The 27,542-nt window shown below is 41.2% G+C and overlaps 1 protein-coding gene across 4 annotated transcripts in view; it reads left to right on the forward strand.

The window, feature by feature from the left end:
* col12a1b (collagen, type XII, alpha 1b) overlaps positions 1 to 27,542 on the forward strand; it is a 148,755-nt gene that overhangs the window by 48,383 nt on the left and 72,830 nt on the right. For 3 of the 4 annotated variants that reach the window (XM_013272239.3, XM_013272237.3, XM_013272240.3), the window contains 16 exons: positions 382 to 527; positions 3,196 to 3,325; positions 6,052 to 6,197; positions 7,148 to 7,277; positions 8,372 to 8,508; positions 11,333 to 11,462; positions 11,786 to 11,925; positions 13,879 to 14,011; positions 14,125 to 14,145; positions 16,542 to 16,681; positions 24,477 to 24,606; positions 25,297 to 25,436; positions 25,727 to 25,856; positions 26,893 to 27,032; positions 27,136 to 27,265; positions 27,350 to 27,489. In XM_013272239.3, coding sequence (XP_013127693.1) covers positions 382 to 527; positions 3,196 to 3,325; positions 6,052 to 6,197; positions 7,148 to 7,277; positions 8,372 to 8,508; positions 11,333 to 11,462; positions 11,786 to 11,925; positions 13,879 to 14,011; positions 14,125 to 14,145; positions 16,542 to 16,681; positions 24,477 to 24,606; positions 25,297 to 25,436; positions 25,727 to 25,856; positions 26,893 to 27,032; positions 27,136 to 27,265; positions 27,350 to 27,489 — 2,063 coding nt within the window. The remainder of the gene's footprint in view (positions 1 to 381; positions 528 to 3,195; positions 3,326 to 6,051; positions 6,198 to 7,147; positions 7,278 to 8,371; positions 8,509 to 11,332; positions 11,463 to 11,785; positions 11,926 to 13,878; positions 14,012 to 14,124; positions 14,146 to 16,541; positions 16,682 to 24,476; positions 24,607 to 25,296; positions 25,437 to 25,726; positions 25,857 to 26,892; positions 27,033 to 27,135; positions 27,266 to 27,349; positions 27,490 to 27,542) is intronic. The other variant, XM_013272238.3, reaches the window with a different exon arrangement.

Raw genomic sequence — 27,542 nt, forward strand, 5'->3', positions numbered from 1 at the left:
AGAGATGAAACTAATGGCTGCTGACAAGTAGAGAGTAGAGATTACTTTGAGTGTTTTATTATCCACAGATCAACATTATCCAGACTTGGCTGAAAGATAAAAGAAAAAATGATAAATTTGTAGATATATTTGACTCAGCTCTGCCTGACAGTCTCAATTATTTGAGACCTTCAAAGGACGTTGCGACACATCCAAGCATCTGATGGAAACTTTCATAGTGGACGTACTTTATGTGTGTAAATCAATTTTAAGAGGAAACAATTTACAGCTGAGCCGGAGAAAACCAGTTTTTAAACGAAGCAGCCGGCCAGGAGCTTTACTGTCAGAGGAGCGAGGGCAGATTTGTGGATCCCAATATCTGTGCCGTTTGTTTCTTTTCAGATGATGAGTCAGTGGCAGCGCCCACCGACCTGGTGACCTCGGAGGTGACGCAGAGCTCTTTCCGCGCTACCTGGACCCCACCCGACGGTCCCGTGGACCAATTCCGCGTCACTTACGTGATGGCGGCCGGGGGACCCACTGAGGAGGTGAGATGAAGCTTGCCCTCCCTAAAACCAGGCAACAAGGTTTAACTCGTCAGATACCAGTCACAATAAAATTTAATTTAAGATTTAAAAAAAAAAAAAAAACTAAAGTAAGGAGACAGATATGAGGAAACAGGAAATTAAAGTTAAATAAAAGTTAAATAAAAGATACGTTCCAAGAAAATGATCTAACATAACACACTGTTTAAAGGTATGATGAGGATAAATGAGGAGAGAGGCAGTACCCTATTTTTTCTCTTCGCGTCCTCCACCTGGTTTCGGTATAAAGTTGGTTATTTCATTGTTGTCTGGCATCCATTCTATTGTTCCATCTCTAAATGGTCAAAAGACCTTCAGATAATTAGAGTATTTTACAGGACTTCATTAGAAGAATCCGCTCAGTCTGCTTCCTGTGATGGTAAACTTTATGTTTGCCAGCTGTTGGATCATTCTCTGAATATCAAACAGCAACTTGTTTTCTTATTAATTCCCTTTGGCTGCTATTAGCTAATTAGCTAATTCTTTTGTTTGTTTATAGGAAACCAAAACCACAGCTTCCTGTAAATTTCAGATAATGACAGTCGCACAAAAACAGACTAATTAACGCTAAATTCCCTCCCGCCCTCCCTCACACAAAAACAGACTCTCGGGTGAGTTTCCAAACACCCAGGTCTGGCTTTTATTCAAAGCTCCACTTTAGGTGGCCCCCAGGATCTGAAATGTGGATCCTGGCTGGTTTACTGAACCTCCGCTGAGTTTAGACGTGATCTGTTGTCAGTTGTGTCTTTAAAAACCCATCACTGGACCTTTTACTGGCTCAGGCAGATCCTGCAATGATTTCACTCCATCTATTTGGTTCAATGTTATAGACTTCACACTGAGCCAGGATGCCTCCCCTGCAGCCACTCTTCTTTAACATGTTTACATTGGACTGCTTGAACAGTGTTGGATATTAGTGCAGACCTTATCTGCTGGGATTTACACCCACTTCAGCAAGGAGGGAATTCCTAAACTACAATCAGCCCGTTACAAGGAGGGTCAGCATAGAGGCCATAGCATGCTGCCAAGAGGTGGAACTCGTATATCACTGTGTATATGCAAAAGGAAAAATAGAAATGCGCTAAATTAATAGACAAAGAAGGGGATGTGCGGTGAGTGAAGTGTGTTCTTGGCTTAATTTTAAGTCTTAAAAATGTAAGCTCAACCCGTGCAGCTGCTGTTTTAGGCAAAGACACTAAAAATCGATGCAGCTCAGTGGGATTTGTCTCTGAAAACCTGATGCTAGGATTGATACCATTATAACAAAACTATGTAATTGTTATTTTTTTAAAGGTTGGTTACAGAATCTCATATTCAGAGTGTCATTCATTTGCCAGAAAGAAGAAAAAAAGTACGCAATAAACAAAGTAAAGTTGACTCTAAAATTATTATTATTATAACTCAAATTTCCACTATTGTGAACATAAATTCCTTGGGTTATGATAAGCGAATGACTGATACTGTGACAGCTCAGAAGGAAGCAGGACACAAGAAAAACAAACACATACACTCATGAAAACCCAGCACAAACTTTTACAATTAGGTCCTGTTCAATCTGATCTCTGTGTCAGGAAAAATAATACACAATTAAGAAGATTACCCCTGCGTTTGGAGTTGCTTGTATGGATCCTGATGCTGTAGGGTTAAAGCTATAAAGCTACAGATGTTTTAAAAACTCAAAGGAAAGACTCCTATAAACAGCTGGAAGCAAGAAAAAGGTTTTCAGCTGCTGACCAGAGTGGATTGAACTGATGATCTCATTTGAGACTAAAACCGTGAGTGTTCATATCAGCTGAAACTCCCTTTATTTAATGTGCTACATGTATCCCAATGTGAACTCAGGTGGGTTGGACCTGAAAAACTATTGCAAAATAAACCTTTTTTTAATTTAAGGTATTGAAGTATGTTCATCAGTTACAAAGCAGATGAACAGACTGAGAGATGTTATAGGTATTATAGGCACATTACAGATCACAGTGGCTTCACCAGAGCAAGGGTTCACTGCTCTGCAAGCAAGTATAATCCTGGCTCCACACTGCAAACAAATATATCTTTATGCTCGCTTCCAGTAAATTAAATCTAAAGTTTGTGCTGAAAAATAAATAAATAAATAAAGAGAATATATCAGCTTGTTTCCCATCCTATTTTGATAATCTTGAGTGTCTGATTTAATAAAGATTAAGGTAAGGTCACACCAGTGGAGTCAAGAAAAACTGCGGTCGAGATCCATTGGAAACAGGTTGAGCTTAATCAATCACAGACACAAATAACTTGATAAGAGGGAGATATTTTCCAGATTACCAAACTGAAGAGTCCACCAGCCTGAGAAGCTGCAGACTCTTTGTGTTTGTTTGTTATTTCTCGGCTGGGTTTGATTTTCCAGCAGAATAGTGCAGGAATGTGACGCCATTTCGAAGCCAAGTTGAACATCCCGCACGAGGACTTTCCCACCAGCACAATAGATTCAGGCTCAACAGACTACAATTATCCAGGGGTGAAAAGACAGATGAAAGTTTTAATGACATCACGAAGAGATGCTTCTTTGGTTTTTAATCCCAGGCACTCTGCTTTTTGACTTTCTGAGGTGAAATTTACCAGCTACGGAATGTTAACCAGTCCTTTATCGTTTCAGGTGCTGGTCGACGGATCCGTGAACACCATAGTGCTGCAGAAACTGTCACATCTGACCGAGTACATTGTCAATGTTTACTCTGTGGTTGGCGAGATGGACAGCGAGCCTCTGAAGGGCACTGAGACCACATGTGAGTATTTCCTCTTCACCTCTGTACTTTCCTCTTCTGTGCCGGACGTAGTGTGCACTGCTGTTATGTTTCACGGGTGTTGGAGTGGTTGGACAGTTGAAGAGGGGCAGAGACAGTGAAAAGCACGTTTGCATCCACAAAAGTCCAATATTAGACTCCCGGTAAAAGTCTCAACTGGGCCCATTCTGGCCCCTGGACCTTATGTTTGATTCCCCTGCTCTAAGTCATTAATGATGATCTCATGATGGTCATCATTGGTGATGATCCCAGCCCTAAATCTAACTATGCTACACTAAAAGGGCAAAAGTACTGAGAAACAAAGCTTATTCTTTGAATTCAGGTGCTTTCAGTCCCATTGCCACTGGTGTATAAAATCAAGCACTGTCTGCCTTTACAAACCTTTCTGAGAGACATTGCCTCTGGCATTAACATCAGCACTAAAACTGTGTGCTGGGAGCTTCGATCTTAAACCTCAGAGGCTTAAGCAGGATTGTTTCTCTGCTCTCCAAAATTCAAAAATGGCTCTTGCCGAATGAGAGAAGAGCTGAGTTTTCATTCTTGTTGATTTTTTTTTTAAAACCTCTTAGTTCAAAGACATGATTAAAGAGGAGGTTTGAAGGCCGATAGTGTCATCGCATTGTGGTGCTTCACACTTGTGGGAAAGCGTTCTATTTCTTCCATATGGTTTGTGAGATAAACAGCTTGATTTCTCCGCTCATTATCCTGTTTCACACACATCCATGGAAGCCATCTGCCCGCCTTCATATCTGGTCCAGCATCTGTGTTTATACTACATATATTTAGCATCTGATCTGAGGTGGAAATATGTTTAACACAGTCCCATGATGCAATCCTGAGAGCGGATGTTAGTCTGAAGTAGGAAAAATGGGGCAACTGTTAAAATTAATCAGGCCTGCGGTCGTTGCATGTATCTCAGATAAACTGATAGGGTTTAACAACGTGTTAAGTGCACGGCTCTAAGTGATTTTATTTGCTCATTTGTCCTTTAAAGTTCCCTTTATTTGTGCTAAAATGTGTGATTGATTTTTACAACAAGCGGCTTCTCACTGTCATAAAACAATAACTGGCTCTTGTGTTGCTGTCGGTTTTATGGCGGCCAGCAGCTGTCAGATCACTGTGGCTTTGTTTACTGTAATTTTTAAACTAACACTCGATTAGGTCATAATGTCCTTCTTAAAACAGTGTCTATAAAGGTCTGGGGTCTGTGGGTTTGGGTGGGGGTGACATATATCATGATCTCACATAGTGCTAAAACAGTAAGGAGGTGGGATTTTGTTGCAAAGCCACACTCTTAAAAAGCCAAAATTCACACATTTGTGCGTGTTTAAAAGGTTACATCCAGTTTCAAAGCAAAAGTGTGAAATACTCATCCTCCTTTCTTCTCGCTTTCCAGTACAAAAAAATTGGCTCGAGTTTTAATGCGATTACCATAGACTGTAAATAAAAGATGGATATAGCCAGCTTCTCCCATTGGTTTGAAGCCTGTTAGCATTTTTGTTTCTGGGTCCTAAAAGTAACCTTATTTTGATGAGAGGCTTGGGTGCTAAGTCTTCAGCTAAAGGTAGTTAGTTTGGTTAGAAAGCTGCGTCCATAAACTGTGCGGGTGCACAGATCCCTGCTGGTCAGTGTTAAGTAACCTGATAAAATATTCACTCATCGAGACTGAAGCCCAAACTTCTTGAACAGTCTGTACCACAAAGCGAGCCATATTATCAGATAATTCCAAGAATAATGCTCCAAAAGGCACAAACACATCAGAAGTCCAGTTCAGCAGAGGTGAGGCCAAACCATAGACCTGAATAATGAATATAGCTTCTCGGTCTGAAATGTGAAGCCAGTGCAGATCTTCCATGGGAAAATCCACCTTTATACTGTCTACGAGCCTAGCAGACAGTAATCAGCTAGAGCTGCCTGTAATGTATCAGGATACCTGTAATTTAAAGTGGCCGTGCTCCTAATCAAGTTTCCAGATGGATGAGTTCACCCGCCATACAGTTGTTATGCAGGGAAAATATCCATAGAGACTAAAGCCGAGGCTGTAAACATGTTTAGTTCTGCAGTAAAGTTGGACTTTTTAACATGGCTTTCAGAGCCTCAGGCTGCCATTAGAGGAACTGCAGTTTCTTGGACTTTATTAATTCTAACTATGCACTATTTAAGATCAGGATTTACTAGCACACTGTTTTGTTTTTTTGTTTTTTTTAAACTCTCTTCTGGATTTATTAATCTTTTATCAAATAAAAGCACATTCAAAATTTTGAACTATTTTGACATCTGTGTGTCCAAGAAGCCAGATTTCTTCAGCAAATACCTTTCTGTGTTAACCTGGTTTTATCTTCTATATCTCTGTGTTTCCATGAAGCGTGCTGGTTAGCTTTTTTTTATACGACATCCAACAAAAAGTAACGAATAAGTCCTGAAAAATATCCTGAAAAAACAGAAGCCATCAAAAGCCCGAAGCTTTATGATCACTTTGGGACATTTTGGGTCTGTTGGGGTCATTATCCTGTTATTGTACCAAAACCTCGTCTGCATATTATAACTAAAAGGTCAAGGAGTGTTAATCCAGAAAATCTGAAAAAGTGAATTAATTTCGGTGCCTAAACCAACAAACACAGAGATTTGTGCACTCTGTTACTGTTTGGCAAAGCCAAAGAAGACCGTGGTTGTGCCGTGTGTTAAACTGACTGTTTCTGTCCCCTCAGTGCCGCTGTACACAGCGAAGAACATGAACGTGTATGATGAGACCTCAGTCTCCATGAGGGTCAGCTGGGACGGAGCAGTCGGCGCCACCGGCTACATGCTGCTGTACAATTCCGTCAATGCCTCCGAGCCTCAGCTGGAGAATGAGGTACACGAACACCAAGGTTACAGTACTTTATCCCTGACAGTGGTTTACGTCTGCAAACTGTATTTATGATCCCAGTCCCGACAATGTGAGAAAGTAAACTTAATAATGTTCCCACAATGTGACAAATTCACCACAACACAGGGACGCTCGCACGTAGATCGGCACAAATCTGACACATCTCTTTATTTGCGTGTTGAGGATTTCCACATTTACTTGATATCAGCCGGCTTCTGCTTGCATCACCTTACTACTTCCAGATGTGGATACAATGAGGAAGTAGACCTCTGCAGCCCGGCTCAGGCCAGGCCTACGAAGAGCAGAGCCCTCAGACACGCTGGGTAATGGGAAAGATTAGCTCATGGCCTGAAGTCATCGAGATGATATAAACAGAACAGATGGGACTGAATGCCTCTTTGGTGTTAACCTACATTTGCGATTATACAGCTGAGGAAAATTTAAAGGATGATTAAATGTACAGTGAGGTGGTCTTTACTGGAAATCAGACGGCAACTGTGAAGTAGAGGGGAGCATGAACTTACTTTGCAGCATATGTTATTTGACATACAATTTCGTGAAGACCTTTTATATCAAATTTCTCAAAATTTTCTTGCTTTTTTGTGTTTAATGTGTGATTTAAAAGAAGAAAAAAACATATTGAAAGGTTTAATGACTAATCAGTGAGGTTATCGACTTACGTTTAAAGACCCCAATGGTGACCCCGAAGTGTAAGAACAAAACCCCTCTGTTATATCCATGTATTCTACTTCTTACCTGTGCCATTGTTAAAGTTGCTATCATTAGGACTATTAGCTACTTATTGATTGTTTTTATTTATGATAAAAAATATTTTCACGGCTCTTTTGTCTGTGCACACCAAGTTCAGCCGTTCTTCCATTTTCAATGTATGCTAGTTCCGACGGTCACTTTCCTTCACCTCTGTCCCTGTGCAGCTACGTGTTGGAGGGGATGTAACCAGTACCCAGCTGGAGAAGCTGATACCAAACACAGCGTACAACATCAGAATTTACGCTCTGTACGGAGAAGCCACCAGCGAGTCTCTGGAGGGCATGGGAGTCACCTGTACGTAATGTTAAACTGATTTTTAACTGTTTAAAATGTGATCTCTGAGGATATTTAATACGGGCAGAGCTCCTGTAATGTCGGTGGATTAAAACTCCATCAGCAAGCCAAACACTGGACAGGTGAAGGTAGATGGAGTGTAGCTATCAGCCTGGGTGTCAAGTCACGATGGAAGAAAAATGCATTTAGAAACTCATTAAAAACTGTCCAGCAGCAGTATTTTAGCTGAAGGAAGAAGCAGGTCTTTAGAAGCTGCTTCAGTTCTTTTCAGTGATCCAAAAGCATAAAACAGTCAGCCTCAGTCGGACCGTGAGCCGTCTGCCTGTGAGTCAGTGCTAACCGCTGAACCACTGTGCTGCTGATTAGTTCATCATCCTCCAATTTACCTTCATATCCATCATCATCTTGATTTTCTGGAGCCGCAAATGTCCATATTTAGCTTTCTAGATTTCTTAGCAATCTATATCTATAAACTTTACAGGAGCAACAAAGAAATAGAAGTAGATATCTACTAGTTAGTGCAAAGCACCACACAAATAAAACAAGAAAGGTTGGTAAATTACAGTGGTTTAGTAGCCAACTCATATCGTACACTGGTCATGTTCTTATTTACCTCAAAGAGCTCAAATATGTTAAAGCTGTCCGCAGATCCGCTCTGCCTCAGAAAGAATTCAAATATTTAAAATCCCCCCCACTTTTCTAAAGTGTTTACTTGAAATCAGAACTTCCATCCTGGATTATTTTTTTCTCAGAAATGGTTTTTAGGAAAGGTAAGAGGTTTCGGAGTTTTATTTCATGTCAGCTGCTGTTTTATAAGAGCTGGATTGCATCTCCGAAATTTTGGATTGAGAACTTATCGATAGAAAACAGATGCACTACAAACCAAAGCAGCACCGCTTTCTTTAAAAAAAAAGAAAAAGAAAGAAAAAGAAAAAATAAACTGCTGTCTGTTTTTCAGCTCTTCAGTGCGTTTTGGCCTCACAGCGTCAGCCGGCAGTGTCTTTGAATGTCTTCACAACAATGCTGAGAGTGAGGAGATGTTGTTGAGCTTCACTCAGGGTGGTTAATGTTTCCTTTGCCCTGTCTTCCCGCAGTGCCCAGGCCGGCTGCCGGACAACTGAGAATCAGCGACGTTACTCACAGCACCATGAGGCTCAACTGGGATGCTGCTCCTGGACCCGTCCGCAAATACTACATCACCTACAAACCTGAGGAAGGAGAAGCAAAAGAGGTACAGCTGTGGTTGTATGATGGTGTGCTAGCTCCACTGCAGGGTTACATGACTAATACATGAAAAACCTCAGAGGGAGTGCGTATGCAGCAGTTGTTTAATTATGGGCTGAGTTATGATCAATATATTTCATGGTCGTGGTTTATTACACTTTATAGGTTTGAAAGTGCAAAATAATTGATTAGTCAGCTGATAAACAACTAATGTTTTAATAACAGTCATTTTTTAGGCACATACATTAGATATTCTCAGGTTTCAGCTCTGTAATGTCAGGATTTGCTGCTTTTCTCTGCTTCAACTCATTATAAACTGAATGGGCTTAGATTTTGGACAAAACTATTAATTCAGTTTATAGATTTGAATATTAATATTTAGATTTGTATAAGCTGTACAGTGTAAAATTATAATTTATAGATAAATCAGTGATAAAATAAGAACCAGCATGCCTCCCATTCATGTCAGTCTCATAGAAAGCACCAGTATGTGGCCTCCTAAGTCATCACCTTATTCAGTGCTGGTTGTTTGTTCATTGAAGGAAATAATGAGTTTCCTGTTTGATAGAAGAAGCAAAAATCAGCTTAAGGAGGATGAGGGGAAGTAGGCTTTAACCTACTTAAGACATGAAAACTACTTGGTTAAGCTCAGGAAAAGATCAGGGTTTAATTTAAAATAAAATGTAACCAAATGTAACCAGAATGTTGACTCCAACAATAGACACTTTTTCACACAAACTCCAAAGTTCTCCTACACAATCTCAGAGTCACTGATCAGAATGGATGATAAAGGGACTATGAGAGGGCACCTAGTGGCTATAACTCATGTCTGTCTGTTTCCAGAGTGCATTAAATTGGACGTCTTTATTTTAATTCAATATGATTCCATTTTATTCATATAGTCATACTTCACAATAAAAGTGCTCTCAAAGGCCTTCTATATTATAATGTGAAGACCTTACAACATTAAGAAAATAAGCACTTGCAAACAGTGGGGAGGAAAAACTCCCTTTTAACAGGAAGAAGATTCCCAGTAGAATCAGCTTCACCACAGCCTTTTATCACAGCTGGTTGGTGAACAGAACCAAAACACAAACTTCAAGAGGAGAGGAGGAGAAATGCTCAGTGCATCATGGGAAGTCCCCTGGCAGCCTGAGCCTATAGCTACATGAAGAAGGTACTGTTCAGGGTCACCTGAGCCAGCCCTAACTAGAAGTTTAAAGCCTATGGTAACAGTATAGAGGCCGTCTGTCTCCCGAAATGAAGCGGGGAGCTGGTTCCACAGCAGAGCGGCCTGAAAGCTGAGGCCTCTGCCTCCTAATCGGCTTTTAGAAACTCTGCAACTACAAATAAGCCTGCAGTCTGAAAGAGAAGTGGTCTGCTGGGATAAAATGATACTAAGAGGTCTTTAACATACGACGGAGCCTGATCGATCAGGACTTTATGTGTGAGGAGAAGCGTGACGTCCAACTTTTCTAAATCAGGCTCAGTAAGTGCAGCTGTGACCTTTTTCCACTGGCACGTATTATCTGTTACTCCCTCATCGAATAAAAAGATGCGTCTGTTTGAAAGTGCTTGTATTGTTTGTAAGGTCATTGAGGGTTGGCGTTGAACAATAAAGCCTCACAGAGAGCCTCGTATGGGTGAAGTTTTACTCAGCAGAGATATTTTCGTTCTGGGAAAGTGATGAGTTACGGCCGACCTTGCAGCTCCTCTTTGTTGGCCTGGTGCTTATGAGAAACGCAGTCTGCTGGCAGAGGTGCGCTGGCTGCTGCAGCCAGCCCAGCCTGACTCCAACATCCCAGCTCCACTCTCTCATAACTTCTCACTTGGATGTCAGCAGAGGACAAACAGTCTGGGATGACTCGGCAGCTGACGGTGCCGTCCATGGATACCTGACGTTTCCAGAAGATTCTGATAGATGACGCGAAACAGCTCAACTCCTCTTAAGGATTAGTGCTGAAGGCTTCTTGTCTCTATAGAGGAAGCCCACACATCTGGATGTATGCCCGAGTTCACTTCACTCTCTGCTGAAATGAAAAATCCGACTGTCTCTGTGCTTTAACACGTCAAAACTTTTCGCTGATTTATTTGATGACCCACCATTCTCTGACCCTACAAGTACACGTCTTTTACGTTCTTTGCTTTCATCTCAGTTGGTAAATATTTGAATCTGACTCATAAACTCAAAGCCTACTTTCAAAAACGTCTCAACTAAATCACACAATAAATCTGACGGCGCTGCTGAGGTGGCTGGCTATTAAAACAAGGCCACATGTAATCAAATGAGTCTTATTTAGTCATTTACTTTTGTCTATCTGGGGAGGATTATGACATTTAAAGTTCACCAAACAGTGACCCAAGCCATGAGGTCCATTTAGTAGATGTGAAATATAACAAATCTCCCTCCCTAGAGAGATCAAAAATGTTTTTGCCTCAGGCTGTACACGTGTATATAATATTGGACATTTTACCACTAGAGCCTATGGAGGCAAAGAGAACTGTATTAGTTTTTTAGTTTTGCATTAGAAATTAAACTGTAGTCACATTCATCAGTTCATGTGGTATTTTATTCAGTGGCTTTAGGGGGGTTTTTTTACCCATCAGGCATCAGGACAGTTTGGCATGCAGGGTGCAGGAACTGGTGATCAAAGCATTGACTATCCAGTTTGTAGACAGCTCTCTCTATCTTTTGAGCTACAAATGCCCCCACATTTTATTTACTGCAAAATCTGTGGGTATTTCAGGACTGTGGGTCTAAATGTAGCTTTCCACCCTCTGAGTGATTTAAAAAAAAAGGGTCACTAATAATTACATTTTGCCTTTGGCAGATCGAAGTTAATGGCGACATCACCACCCTGGAGCTGTCCAGCCTCATTTCCCAGACAGAATATGATGTAGCTGTCACCCCGATCTATGACGACGGTCCCGCGACTCCGATGCTCGGCAGCGCCATCACGGGTATGAATCTACCCTTTATTTTTTGGGGGTCATCCTGCACTCATGAAAGAAAGAGAACCAACTGGTTTACTTCTGGTTATAGCAAAAGTAGGAACAATCCTAACAGAGCATCCTCCACCTCAACAAAAAAACTGAAAGTTTGGGTTGAACAAATGAAGTGAAACAAAATCAGGGTGTTATTTAGGAAAATGCCAATCACATGAATGTTGGTCTACACTAAAAAGTATTTAGATGATGTGTAGGGTTATATTTTTAATTTAACATTAAGTGTTTTTACATCTTTAACTTTAACTCCTCTGTCTCATTTCGGTCCACGTGTACAGATGTTGTTCCTGCGCCCAAGAACCTGCGGTTCTCTGAGGTGACCCAGTCCTCATTCAGAGTCACGTGGGAACACGGAGGCCCCGATGTGTCCCTTTACCGTCTTGGCTGGTCCAAAAGGGGGGACTCAGACTTTCAGTATGTAAGTGGGCGATAATGCTACCAGCCTGGCCATGTCTGTAAAATGTCTGTGTTCAAATGAGTCGGGACAAAGACTGCAGCAGAAGAGGTTCTTTCCATCTCTGAATACAGAGTTTCTATTGGCAGCGACATCAGATTTTGAAGCTTTTTCCAGAACAATCGCATGTGTGTATGTGCTTGTTAAAAGATGACATGTAAACCATCCGATAACAGTGTTTATACAGATCTAAGTGTCTAGTGCATTGGCTGAGGCTTCATCATTTCAACACGCTGAAGTGCTTCATTACTTCTTTTGTTTTCATAGGCGTGAGTCCAGAAAGCTATTCAGTTGTCATTCTGCACTTGTGCAGCTTTTTGTCAGCATTGTTCATGTGTAGCACACCTTTAAGCTACACTTTCAAAACCTCAGAGTGTACACTACACGCAGTTTAACTGTGCACCTAACTAAGATAGCAGACTAGGATAATTACTTTTCATAGTGAGTAACATAATAATAACTAACCTTGTGTTGTGGTTGGGATCATCTCAGATCTTCTTGGCTGAAGTTTTGCACATGGTGTAGCTCCAGCCATGTGATGGTGTTTGTCTCTGCAGATAGTTTACCTCACAGACCGATACAGGCTGTGACTGTGGGTGCGTTTTTATTAATGTCTCATCTCTTTTTCAAGAGAGATCAGTGAACCTATGTATTAGGTGAACACTTTTTTAAAGATATCTCATGATAATTCAGCTCATTTAAATACATTTTTAATTTCTATGACATGAATTCACAACAACAGTCACCTCAAGGTTTTCTACATTGTACCTTCTACAAGGTAAAATGTTAGAGAGAGAATAGCAGCTGCCAGAAGATGCCCAGTGAGCAGTAATTGGTGATGGTGGGGGAGAAGAACTGCCTTTTAACAGGATGAAACTTCCAACAAAGCGAGGCTCAGGGAGGAACAGCCAGCTGCCACAGTTAATTTAGAGTGAAAGGAAAGAGAAGATGGAAAATAGACAAAAACAAACAAACTGTGTGCTGCGAGAAGGTGAACGATCTTGAAACGTTACGTCAGCTGGCTGAGGCCAAAGACACCTGGCATGTTAACTTCTATGATATCAGAATTTGTTTTTTTTTCATGTTACATTTGTATTTGTAATCAGCAGCTGGGTAAATAAACCCCCTTTAGTACTTTGTCTCAAAATATGCAAATGAGCTTTGCTTGGACAGCGCGGTCTGTCTGCAGCAGCGGTAAACATCTGCTTTCAGTTGTCTCATCCATGTCCAACCAATCAACCAGCTTTGTGAGTGTTTTTGCCTGTAGCTTAGTAGAGTTTTCTTTCTCCGATTAAAACTGAAGCATGAGCTTGAAGCAGCATTCGAGCACACCTGCAGTCGCTGAGTTCGCTGCTCTGATTTTCTCAGCTAGAAATAAAACCACCAACGTGTGGATCTCTGCCCAGCAAGCGTTGGTTACGTTACGATCATGAAACTGAATTACCCTGTCATTCTGAAGGGAAAAAATCTCAAGAACAATCCATTATGGTTTCACAGACTCCTCAAAACTGCCAAGATTAAGTGAAAACATCCAGTTCAACCACAGCAATAATAATGCTCCCTTTGTTTTCCACTGCTTAAGCTTCAGCCCTCCAAAGTTGTTTTTGGGCCCAACATGCACATCAGCACAAAAATCTGTGAATGAGATGAAGTCAGTGCCGGGTTCCAACTTTAAGCTATGAATTATGAAACTTTGTAAAATGGCAACATAAAACGGAAAGCTGTGGCAGACCAAGGTAGAGTTGTTCCCCATGTGACAGATTTAACCTTTGACCCAAGGAGCTGTCGTTTTCACTGTGCGCTCAGTCTTGTAGGTTTTTGCTTTGAAAGGCTAACATCATAACCCCAAGAACATCTTCTGGTTAGCAATACACACACACAGATACTTATGTATGTGCTGTTTTTACCCGTCACTAGGCTATCCTGAGTAGCGACGAAACCTCCAACGTTCTGGAGAACTTGGACCCTGACACCGAGTACTCTGTCACCGTCACGGCCATCTACCCAGATGAGTCAGAGAGCGAAGATCTGATGGGAAATGAACGCACATGTAAGTAAACCCCCGCTTCTTATCAGCGTCCAACAAATCATCCCAATGTTTTACTTTCACAGATGTGTCTGACTTTAAAATAACACTGTTGTCCTCTCAACGTCTCTTTCTAGTGTTAAAGTCGCCACTGTCCGGTATGTCGTATGAGAAGGACAGCTTCCTTTTCATTGTATTGTTCATGATTTGTGTGTGGAATGGTAACGTGGTCATACAGGACGATGTTAATGGGAACACACTTTCTTTTTTTCTTTCAGTCATCCTTCACTGCATGTCTATGCATTTTAGTGCTTTACTGTGCGTTCACACCACAACTCTCCAACTTCAAACCTGAGCAAAGAGTTCAGCAAATAAGACACGATGGTCACAGCTGCGTGGTTGACATAAATTATCACGAATGTACTGCAGGCTCAGCTCTGACTGATTCAAAACCATATAAACCAAAACAAAAAAGTAATTTCTGTTGGTTAAACATTTGCATTTGTGCACTTAGAGTGTAGTTTTACTTTTTACCCTAGCAGAAAAACTCACTCAAGATTTGAATATCAGGTAAAATCATGTCAACTTGCAGAGATCTGTTATTTACTAATCAAATACACAGTTCTATTATTTTAAAGAGAAGGCTGTAATGGATTTTGGTGGTCTTGTATTTCACTCTGTGTTTCTATTGCTGTAGAAAGTAATAGACCAATTTGAATTGGATGTGAAGAATGGAAATGTAAAAAAATATGATGCCCTTTTAAAGAATCTTTTAAAGAATAATATAATCAAAGTATGTTTGCAAGTGTGACATTTTTATAGAGAAAGTCTCACAGAGAAGTCATTCACAGATCCTTGAAGTCTACACTTTGTTTTTTTTGTCCATTATCGTTCATTTAATTCATAGCAGAGTCAGTGTGAGGAGGCTCTGTTGGTTTCACTTCTAGCAGTAGGTAGCACATTGTTCTGTTACACAGCACTAACTAAAGCAGTGTGGTATTAAATGCCATTATATATAAAATCTAAATATGTGCAAGGCAAAAAACAAAATCTAAGAGCTATTTATGTCATTGTATGATAGCTACAAAAGATAAGATATGATAAGCAATACATTTCAACAGAATAAATAACACATCTAACTAGTGTTGCTAGCTATCTAATTTAGGTAGCTAATTAATATTGCTAGCTAACTAATGTTGCTAGCTATCATGCAGCCAGTATCTGCTTAAAAACTTAAAATTACTGCTTAAAATATGAAATATTTTAAACCACTGCAGTTTTTTAATGCTATTTAAAAGCTAATTAGAAGCTATTTAAGTGATATATTAGACCAGAACATGTCTTTATAATGACTGAACTTCTTTCACTGATATTTATGACATCATACACATAGTTAGATTTCAACAAATCTGCTTTTTAAAAAAATTTCCCAGGTTTGGGGCAACACGGACGTGGACGATATTGTGGTGTGAACACAAATTCAGGGCTTTAAATGCAAGAAGTATGAAAAATTGACCAGTAACACGTCAACCTCCACAGACCTCCATCACTGTGAATGAGTGTCCTCGTTCCTGTTTCATCCTCCCAACATGTTTGTCATTCCTGCCGTCATGTTCATCTCACATTATAACGTCATTTTATTATGTCATCACATATTCACATCAGTTTAATGTTGTTCAGAGGTTCAGTAGTGGAGATGGTGGTCAGTGAACTAAATCTGATTTTTAAATAAAAATTTTAGCCACTCTCATTACCAAAAATGTGCTTTGATGCTCTTTACTCAAAAAGAAAAAACTTATATGAATGATCCACAAATTTGTCATATTTATTATTATGTCTACATTTCAGGGCCCTGGTTTGTTTCAGGGTGTCCAGCTGTTGCTAAATTTACCTTTTATGATCAACAAATGCGTTATCATAACCCAAAGACAGGTTGTCGCAAAACAGCTAATTGTTAACATCCCAAATTATTTTTAAGCACCCATTGCTTTATTTCTTGGAGTCTAAAAATGTGTGATTACTTCCCCTAATGCATTGGTTAAAAACTGCAGAATTTTCTATAATATTTGTCAAAGTTCGTTTTTGATAATTATGCTGTTGTTGTTGTTGCCATAATTTTATTTGTTACAAACCACAAATTAATCATAGTTCCCGCCCAGAATCATCATTTATAAAACTTGTTTCCATATTAATTGTGTTTTTCTGTTCTTGTGTCCAATTTTAGAATCCTTTTTATGCATTAGGATTTTTCCTTATGTAAAAATATATAACTTAGCTCCATATTTATGACGTTACCGAACTGAGACCAGTGATTTAATGAGACGTTCCTGACCTGCAACTCCACTCTGAACTGGTTTAAACCTCATCACTCTGCTGCTCTCATCCTAAAATTAACCCTTCCAGCTCCATGACCCGCTGGATTGTGAGAACATCATCATAACTGCCATCTTCATCATCCTCCTCATCAACATCATCATAATCATTTTCACTGATCGTTTCACGCACACATATACAGATGCTGTTTATCTCACTCCACATACCTGTGTGCTTTCAGTGCCTCCTGAGCCGCCCAAAAACCTGAGGGTTTTCAATGCCACCACCACCACACTGACGGCGAAGTGGGAGCCCGCCCCTGGCACCGTCCAGAATTACAAGATCACTTACAGACCAGTCGCTGGAGGCGAGGCCCTCACAGTAAGTTTGTGGATGAGAATACGATGGCATCATCAGTGTACAGATACATTAGAAAAGGGTGTCTACATGCCATATATTTAGGAGGTTTGCACAAATTAAATCATGGTTAGCATGAGAAAATGAAAAGGGAGCACATTAAAATATCTCTGTTTAAAAAAAATCCTTGGATGTTTCCAGAGGGCGCTGAGTGAAGTGATCACAACTGCAAGAACTGAAAATGAAAACTGTTTAAAACTCTGCCTCCTCTCCAACCCAGACTCGTGGCAATTTGTGAATCAGTTTCACAGTTTGATATATTTTGGTGTGTACATGAAGACAGCTGTATTTCAAGACATGTTAAACTTAGCAGTCCATCCAAACCTTTTTCTTAACCTGTCCCAGTGCTGCCATCCATCCATTTCCTTAACCAATTATCCAAAACAAGGTCAGTCATTTTCATAGGGCATTTCTTCTTCTTCTGCATTAATTGGAGATCAAGTATCGGAATTTCAGGAGCGGAACCACGCCTCCATACACGCTCTTTCCGGTTCTCATCTATATAGGTTCCCCCAGGCCTACAAGCCTTTCATTCTCGTTTACGTGCCCCACCCTCCCACCCGTTTTAAATTATTTAACTTCTTCACTTCTATTTAGTACATGGAGATCTGCCAGGCTGGGAGCTGCCACCAGTCCCTTTCGAGGCCTTCCCCAAACTGCAGCTCAATTCATGCCCAAGCCATTCACCTTTACCTACTAAAACGCTGTCAAACAAAAAATGAGGACGTGGGCCCAGCTGGTGAATTGTTTCTTAAGTAAAAATGGAGGACCACATTCTGCTTGGCCTGTTGGCATCTATCAGCTTCTTCCAAAGTCCCAAAGGCTAATGAATCCTGATAGATAGGACTCCTTCAGCTTGATAGCTCCCTTCACCTCAGATTTCCACCATCTGGTTCTGGGGTTACCACCTTGCAGCTGAAGCTCCTTGCAACAGCTTCAGCAATGGAGGTGCTGAACATGGTACATTTGGACTCAGTGTCCCCAGTCTCCCTCAGAATGCTGTCAAAGTTCTGCTGGAGGTGGGAGTTGCAGGTCTTATGGACCGGGGCCTATGCCAGGCATTCCCAGCACAACCTCACAATACTTTCAGGTATGCCAGGTCTGTCCAGCATCCTGCCCCGCCACCTGATCCAATTCACCACCAGGGTGGTAATCATTTGACAGCATGGCTCTTCATCCAAGTGTTCAGAGAACATACGGCAGCAGATCCAGATACGATTACAAAATTGTTCATCGACCTGTAGCCTAGAGTATCCTGGTGCCACGTGCACTTATGTACACCCTGATATTCCAACATGGTGTTTGTTATGGACAACCTAATTCACACAGAAGTCCAATAACAGAACACCACTCCCAAACATGACCCTCCAGGTCTTGCTGTCATTGACCACATGAACATGAAAATTAAGTCTCCCAATAGGATGACGGAATAACCAGACAAAGCACTCTCAAGCACCTCGCCCAGTGAGTAAAGGAAGCCTTGGTACTCTGAACTGTTCGGTGCATAAGCCCTGTTGCAGGGGAAACAACCCTCTCGTCCATTGGCAGGTTTTAGTGTTATTATTAATCACAGTGTCTTCCTTTGCATTTACACAAAACCAAGCAAACTGACCAGTGGCTTAAAGCACAGACTGGTCACTGCTGCACAAACGATGCTTGTTAGGTTGTTATCTCTGAATATTTAGGCCTCGATTTTAAAGGGTTAGGGTTTTTTTTTTTCTCCGTCTCTGAGTCTTAGAAAGTAAAAGTTCATACTGAGTTTATATAACCTCGGTATCGCAGCTTCAGTTAATCATTTAATGTGCAGGAAATGTGCACCAAGCAGCAGAATTCACATGAAATACGGCCTCTATGATATAACCACTTGGCTCTTTGTTGTATCAGGAGACCATAGCTGGAGCTGCTTCACTGACTCTGAACAAAAGGCGAATTCAGAGATTTCTAAAATGTTTATTCAAGTTTTTACACCCAAAATGGCCAAATTTCAATGATTGTTTAGTAAATTTGACATTTATGAGAAAACGGGTCCCTCTCTGCTGTCTTGTAAACCCACTCCTGTTTTGTTTGTTTGTCGAGGGATCGAAAGAACAACACGACTAAATTCCTTTCCTCACGCGCTCTTACAAAGCGAAGGTTTGTTCTGCTGTCGGGGCGCAGAGGTTCCCAGCTGTGCTGCTTTTTGACCAGTGGGAAGGTCTCCGGTTTGCTTCAGCCACTTGCTGACAAATCAGTGAATATCTCAAGATGATGTGGAGCCTTAAATCTGTCAGAAAAGTCAGCGAAACGAGCCCCAAAGCACATATAGAAACAAATCAATTATGAACTGCTGGATTTGATGGGAAGTTTGCTCTACCTCCTGAGATGGGACTTCAAGATCTATAAAACTGAGCAAAAAGGACATAAAACAGTGCAGAAGGAGAAGCTAAAGGCACTGAAGAGACAAAGGCTTTCTCATTCTCACACATAAAACACATCGTTACCAAGAAGGAATCTCTGAGTTCTTTAGATAAGGGACAATAAAGGTCAAATCGTCGTTCATAGTCATCATTGAGTCAGAGAATCTCATTTGTTATTGATAAATGAGCCTAAACTGGTGGCACCTGCCTTGTGATTTCCCTCCTGTGTAATGCAGCTTGAATAAATGTTTAGCTGTGAACCGTAAAGTAAACTGTGCAGGAGATGAGATCATCATCTCCAGTTTAATCTCTGTGAAAATGACTTCAAATCAGGGTGAATCAGGGATGTTTTTAAACAAGACACAGGTGGACCATGAACCAGGCACCAGGGGCCTACTGGGAATCAGAAAAATCTACCATAAATAAAAATTGGCTATAAATATTGTGAATGATTTTCTGGCTCTTGTGCAGCATCCTGTGCCCTCACACAGATTATATTACATAAAAAAGAGGCAGTGAGCATAAATAAAGGATCTGCTAGCAGTGAAAAATCTTTTAGGATCTAACTATCCTCAAAAAACCCAAAGTAAAAGCAGTCTTTGTGCAGAATCATGTACATGATATTACTGGATCTGAAGTTGTTGAATATTGCAGCTAATTTAATCACTTCATATGCTGGCTGGTAGTCGCTATAGAAAAACAACATCAGTTCTTAGTAGATCACTCTTTTACACTTATAATCTAAATCTGAATAATTAGTTTAAATAAGTAAATAAAGCTTTGAAATACAATCCATTTTGTTTTGAAAAACAAAAAACACAAAAAATCAGACGGGGAGTCAGAGCAGTCTAAGCAGGCCTCCTTCTGCCTGCCCACCTCCTACAACTCATGTGGGGGACACTGATCAGGTCGAGAGACGCGATCTCTCCAGGATGTCCTAAATCTGTCCACGGGTCTCCTCCCAGTTAGAGAAGCTAAAAACAACTTGGAGGCGTCCAGGATGTCTGAACCACCTCTGCTGGACCCTTTCAGCTCTACTCTGAGCTCCATGACCCACAGCTCATGTTCATAGGTGCGGGCGGGAGTGTAGACTACAGGAGACCACTATCAGTATCTCTGCAAACACTGTCCCAATCCTTCTCAGTCTCCTGCTCCAGACTCTGAGATGCTTGAAATCCTCCCCTGGAGGCCATGACTCGTTCCCACGCCACCCTTTTTTGGCTGAGGACCGTGCCCTCAGACGTGGACGTGTTGGTTCTCATCCCAGGAGCTTCTTCTCACCTGAAAAACTGACTCAGTGCTTGAAAAAGCCAACAAAAACACAAGCACCATATGAATGTGCATATATCACATTAGATTTGCCAAAAGCATAGACCAGTGCCCCTTTTTTCAATTTAGATTTTGTGCCAGTTCAGTTAATTATCTGTTCCACGCAAGTCTTCTTCTTCTTTGAGTCAATTTATCTCTCCGTCAACTTAACCCTCTTCGTTTCATACACACGGAGAGTGGTGAAGTGACTCCGGTAGTTCAAGCTAGTGAGAGAAACCAGAAAAATAATACCCTGACTTTGATGTACCTAAAAAACTGGTATGTGAGTAGTATAATTAATGTAAAGCTTTAATCTGTAGACTCATTTAGTGATGTACAAAGAGAAATATATTTCTAAACGGAGTAAAATGTAGAGTCTGAGAGTCGAGGTCTCCGACTGCACTGGAGCGATCTGTAATTTGATGTCTGGCTCACTTAAAAAGCTTTTGACAACAAAAACAGAACCAGCTGGATTTACAGTACGAGCTGGATTCGGTTTTAAATTTCACCTCCGTCTCGAGATGCACATCAATGATCTAAAGGAGGTCAGTGACACACCGCCAAAGATGTTTCCAGGCTCCTTCCTCACAGAGCAATTTAGCTTTTGCTTGGTGACAACATCCAGCAGCACGACGGTGAGTTTGAGGAGTCCCACGTTTGACTGCCGACACTGCATTCCCGCACGCTGACTCAATAATCATTAGCAGTGGAAACGAGTTGAAAAGAAGCTGCGAGCAGTATGAGAAGAATCTAGGGGGGGGGTCGCTGTGTCTCTGAGATGTTATGACAGTGTTCCCCCAAACAACGTGTCACAGCCGAGGCATGATGTCAGCGCTGCAAATCCGTCTAACGGAGCTCCGATCCACTCCCTGCATCAGATGTGTGCGCCAGAGGACCGAGAGCATCTGGTGTCGTGCGGCCTTGTTGTTCTTAGCATCAGTCATGTGATACCAGACGAGACGCTTGTTTGTTTTATGGATGAGCTCAGGGTTTCCTCTCAAGTTTGGGATCAGGGTGAAAAACCGGGGCTTCTTCATCAGTCCAGTTCTGGGCTAAGGCTGCTGTTTTTCATATGTATAGTAGAGAAAATAGGTCAGCTTTATACTGGGGTGAAAACTCTGAAGGTCTACAGACTGAAGTCTGATTAGTGATAAGCAATGGGATGATCCAACTGCCCTTTAGACATGCAAAATACAAAATAAAGCGGCAAAAAGGCAGATAGAGGGTAGAACACATGAGGAAACAATTAAAGGCAGGTGAAATCAATCAGGGAGGACCAGACGAGCACAACGGAAGGCAGGAAGTCAAGTTAGACCAAGACACCAGAGAAATCTCACCTTCAAAATAAAACAGGACACGGAGGCCAACGCTGGGGAGAATAAAATTAGCAATTCAAAACTCAGTAATGTCACAAGAGCCACAACTCCACATTACTAGAATGACAAGGAAATCTTTTCCTTCTCAGGCTTCACTTTATCTAATATCAGGATAAAATATCAAACAAAGGGACTTACCGGCTCGTTAAGTCAACCCATCATTCATCAGTCCATTCATCCGAGTTTACATGAAAGGTGGTGGCAGTACAATATGTGACCAATCACAAACATGGACAGGTATGCTGGTTGGACTAGATCATAATATCATATTGTCCACTTTAAAGAGAATTTGACAGCTTACAGCTGTTATTCCATTAAATTCACGTTTACATGTGTAATTAATTGAATAATAATTAAATAAAAAAGAATTCAAACATGTTTTAATTATTACAGAAAGCAGTTTTCAAACTGCAGCCACTGGTGCATTTCATAACCGTTGATCTCTTATCTCAAACATAACCTGGCTCGGAGGGAGTTACATCTGAAGCATGTTGCCATGGCACCACCTTCATAACACTGAAAACACAGAATTAACCTTCTAGTTTCTCTGCCAAGCTGCAAGTCATCCTTTGTTGGACAAGCCAAAATTTTGCAATATTAAACGAGAAAAACTTTTTTATGACTATTTGGCTCATTTACTGAGTGCTGTGTGAGAAGATGAGCAGCGAAGTTACCTCATATTTAAATAATTATCTGGTTAAAAAATTAAAAAAATGTCTCAAGTACAGTACCCACAGGAGTCACTGATTGTTTTATTAACACACTCCACTGTCTCTAAACAAGACACTGACCTTCTGTATGTTTCCCAGAATAAAATAAAACATCCAAATACCTAAAATACTGATGTAAATGGGATGTGATACCTCCAGTAATTTATCCCTTAGCTACCACAAACTGTTTATGCCCTCTGTGGATGTGTTTACAGCGCTGCATCCACTGTGTGATGGACTGCAGAGTTGTTTGCTCAGGATTTCTCAGTCTACTAGGATTCAAATCTCTCAGAGAAAGAAGTCTAAATGATGTAAATACTCTGCTGACATTATCCTAATAACCAGTGGATGCCTCTCCAAAACATGCCACGCTAAGAACCGCTGCACACTTAAGGGCTTTGCTTGAATTTTTAGAGTGCTGATGATCCGAGATCCGGATAAATGATCGCACATTTAGAGGCTGAAACATTTTGAGCAGGTGTGGCGACACCTGTGGTCAGTGGGGGTAACTGCAGAAGACATCAAACACTCGCCACAGACGATCAGCTGGTGTTTGTTTACAGCGCAGGCAAACAAACTCATGTTGATTTAATAAATAAGTCAGTCAATAATAATCTGTTTTCCATCGTTTCATAAGTGGCTGTGATGTGATTCATGCTGTGGTAGTTTTCCACACGAAGGCAGGACACAGATAAGCTGATAAGGAGGTGGAGGTGTCCAGCTTTTCGTTACTCTTCAAATATCTGAACCTGACCAGCTGCAAACAGTAAACAAATTGTCTTTCACGGCACATTGTTCCCCAAATGCTTTTATTTTCATGTGATCCGTGTTCCTGCAGAGGAACATCGAATATAAAGTAGCAGTAACCCAACACAACTCAAAAAATATACATATAAATCCATCCACTCCAACTGTGTGGAGTAAACTTGTGGCTTTTAAGGGGCAGAAATACAGAAGCAAACATTGGCATGCACTTGTCTTTCTGTCTCAGACACATGAAAACAGTAATCAGAACTATTAAGGAGCAAATAACTGGGATTTCCTTATTATCTCTGAGAGTTCATTTGTTATATAGTCAGTAGAAATCACACAGCCATCAAGTAAACACCTGTCAAAGTCCAGAAACCCCCCCAGCAACATTAAAAACATACCGAGTCATTTAAAAGATCAGTGTCAGCTGGGACAAACGAGTTTTGAGTGTGTTTGCTCTATACTTTGACATAATGTGCCTGTGACCAGGCAGGAACACGTTGAACTCCATCAGCGGCTACATCACCGTCACGTCTGTCACTTCCTGGAAATGCTCCCATTTTGTTTAAAATCAACGCAGGTGTTTTCTACGACATTTCCCAAATGCTCCCTCTAAATGCTCATCAGGTTACCTGGCAACCACTCAGTAGTAGGCTAAAATGGCCTGGTGTTTGCATTTATGGACCTATAACACCTTATCAAATTATCCAGTCATTTGAATTTCATTACAGTAAAATCTCATTTCAGTCCATACAAGCTCAATTCAGTTTTGTTTATATAGCGCCAAATCACATCAGATAGTCTCCTCAAATCGCTTTATACTGTGAGGCAGTGACTCTACAATAATAAAACGAATATCCCAATAATCAAACGATCCCCTTTGAGCCAAGCACTTGGTGACAGTGGGAAGAAAAAACTCAATTTTAACAGGAAGAACCCTCCAGCAGAACCAGGCTCAGGGAGGGGCAGCCATCTGCCATGACCGGTTGAGGTCCGTTGAATGTTGAATGTCAAAACATTAAAACATATAACAAACATTAAAAACAAAAACAAAAAGCTTTTTTATTTCACAGCTGGCAGCAAATGTTTCTCTCATTTGTGTTTGCCATTTGTGGCGTTCTTCTTCATGAGTCAGCCACCTGTCACTAAGCTCCGATAAACTACTGTGTTTCTCCGATTTGAGCACGAGTCTCACTGCCGACATGTTTCCTGTGAACAGACGCAGGTTGGAGGGAAGAAGACTAGCGTCATCCTGCAGAAGCTGGAGCCCGACACGCCGTACTCTGTCAGCGTCGCAGCGGTGTATCCCACCGGCATCAGCAAAGATATCTCCGAAGAAGGAAGAACTAGTAAGAGTCTAACGTCACATCCAGAGACAAAGAGTTTCACATTAAATATCTGCTGTAGTGAAAGCTGTTTCATACAAGAATACAAGTTACTTTCAGTTGTACAGATTTTTTTTGTGAAAAAAAGAAAAAATAGCATTCTCTTGGCTCAGAATTGGTCTTTTGGGGTTACGTAGTTAAGCCAATGAGTCTGTCTTACCTTACCTAGCAGGAGTCTGTACATTTCCCTGCTATCTCTGGCCTTTGGCTAAACAAAAGCACAAGTGCCACAGTAAAAGAAACCACAACTAGAAGAAAATCTTAGTCAAACACATTTTTAAAAACATCATTGTATTAAATTTTGTGATAGAAAGATCAAAAAATTATTATGAGGTTGCACTTCTTTTTAATCCCCTGAAAAATTAAGAAAAGCATGATTCAATTTATTGCAAGTGATATCTTTAAGCAGCTTGTTTTGTGCAGAATGCAACAACTACCCTGTTTCAACTCTAAAAACTGTATTCCCACACAGAAAAACTGAATTTTCAGTCACATTTTTGAGGGGAACGTTTTCTCCCAGAGAAACGCTCCTTGTGACTCCTTGTCGGCTTTGAAAGGAGCTAACTGAGGCTTTTGATCGCGATCCTCCAGGAAAAGATGGAGGACAGAAAAGTGAAAGCTCGCCCTGTTTCATCTGTGTTTGTGTTCCTGCAGAGCCTCTGGGTGGAGTCAGGAACCTGCAGGTGCTGAACCCGACCATGACCACCCTGAATGTGCGCTGGGAGCCCGCTGAGGGCCGAGTGAAGGAGTACAGAGTTATCTATGCTCCCGCTGCTGGAGGAGATGAGAGCATGGTAGGACGATCCTCAGCTTCCTGTCAGCCGTGACTTTGAATTACTCACCAATTTGCCTGATCATGTCTGAAACTTTTAAGCCTTTAAAGACCCATTTTAAACTTTTATAAAGCAATCTAATACATATTGTATAAAAAAACTTGACTCTTGCCCAATGTTACATGCAGCAACTACAGATAAATTACTGTGTTTCACAGCTGGCGAGGAGGATTTACCCTAAGCTCGATGTTATTTCTGAATATATGTTTGCATCAGAGCAGCTAATTTGTGTATTTTGTTGCTAAACTTAGGAAACTGTGTCAGCGGGCACAACCACCACCATCCTGCGAGCCCTGCAGCCCGACACTCTCTACACTGTGACCCTGGTGCCGGTTTATGCTGCAGGAGATGGAAAGAGGATGTCTGAAAATGGAAAGACAAGTAAGTCTGAACCCCTCACACCCCCAAAAAAACACCTCTGGGGATATTTATAGGTATCCATATAACTACAAAGAATTTACAACCCTGTCAGGACCCTTTTACACAGAGTCCATCTTCTCTAATATACCCCATCAATTTCAAACCATTTCGAGGACGGGTTCAGTTTTATCTGGAGAAAGGAATTTTATTCCAGACCAAACAGTTTTAGGGACAACCTGACGAGGCTTTCCTTCCGTTTTGTATTTGTGCCACTAATAGAAACTCTAAAATGATGTAATGCCCGGCCTGTGGTTTGTAGTGCAGCCTCCGCTCTTTTCTTCCTCTGTTTTCTTGTTATCCGGTCCAGGCTGCTTCATTTTCTCTCTTCACTGCTTTTGCATTGTGGTGGATCCATAGGATCAAGTTGAGAGAACTGCAAGCAAAGATTTTCATATTGTGCTCTGACAAGTCAAAAACTGGTGTTTGCTCCTTTGCATACAGGTTCTGTAACCTGATTTTTATAGCAGAGCCCGGTGCTCCAATCATATGCAACCAACATAACATAAAGTTATATTTGGACCAATCAGATTACACGTGCTTCCAAATCTCTTTTTTTATCGGGTCATATTTCTAGGGGAAACCCTGTGGCTCAAAGAGAATTCCTTTCTGAGCCCTGAAAATAATTACAGACACAACAAGAACTGAAATATCAGATTATCTGAAATAACAGATTTACCAGTTAATGCAGGGAACCCATGAGTGTCCTCTCTGCCCTGTGCTTAGTCTGCTGGGAGGTTGTTTTGAGACATGGAGACACTAAACAGCAGATGTCAGTTGTGCTCATTAAAGAAAGGATATCGTAAAAAAGAAGGAACAACACCAAAACCACCAGCACAAATAAATAACACCTTTGCTTTATAGATCGAGGAATAGCCCCGTTCCCCTCGTCTTTTCTTATTGTGAAAAACAAAATGAAATCATGATGGAAACGCGACAGATTGGAATCATTAATTCAGGCTCTTCATGTGGTCTAAATCTAAAAACACTTATTGTTTAGGACCTCTGGGAGGAGTAAAGAACCTGAGGGTGTCTGACCCCACAATGACCTCTCTGAATGTGAACTGGGATGCTGCTGACGGAGCTGTTCGTCTCTACAAGGTCTTCTATGTGCCCAAAGCTGGTGGCGAAGAGCAGATGGTGAGGCTCCATGCACGCCGTACCGCTTCCTTTCTCCAGGAAACAGCCAATTATGAGCCAGAAGCATTTAAGCAACCTTTTATTTCCTAATCTTGCCAAACAGGAACAAGTTCCTGCGAGCACCACAAACATCATCCTCAGGAACCTGATGCCTGATACTCCTTACACGGTGTCGGTGTTACCCGTTTACCCTGCCAGGGAAGGCAAACGCCAGTCTGAGGATGGAAAGACATGTAGGTCACTGTGGAAAATTTTTAAAATAAACCCTACGTAGAAACTCATTCTCATTTAATCACTCATCACATTTGCGCCCTCAGTGCCATTGAGCGGAGTACGTGGCATTAGTGTGACCAACCCGACCATCACCACCCTCACTGTGACCTGGGATCCTGCTGATGGCAACGTTCAGGGATATAATGTCATCTATGTTCCTGTGGATGGAGGCCTGGAGATTAAAGTAAGTTCTTCTCTCTTCATAGAATTTATCAGATAAATCCTGCTAACTGATTT

Source organism: Oreochromis niloticus, linkage group LG15 (genome assembly GCF_001858045.2).
Source record: "Oreochromis niloticus isolate F11D_XX linkage group LG15, O_niloticus_UMD_NMBU, whole genome shotgun sequence".
Lineage (NCBI taxonomy): Eukaryota > Metazoa > Chordata > Actinopteri > Cichliformes > Cichlidae > Oreochromis > Oreochromis niloticus.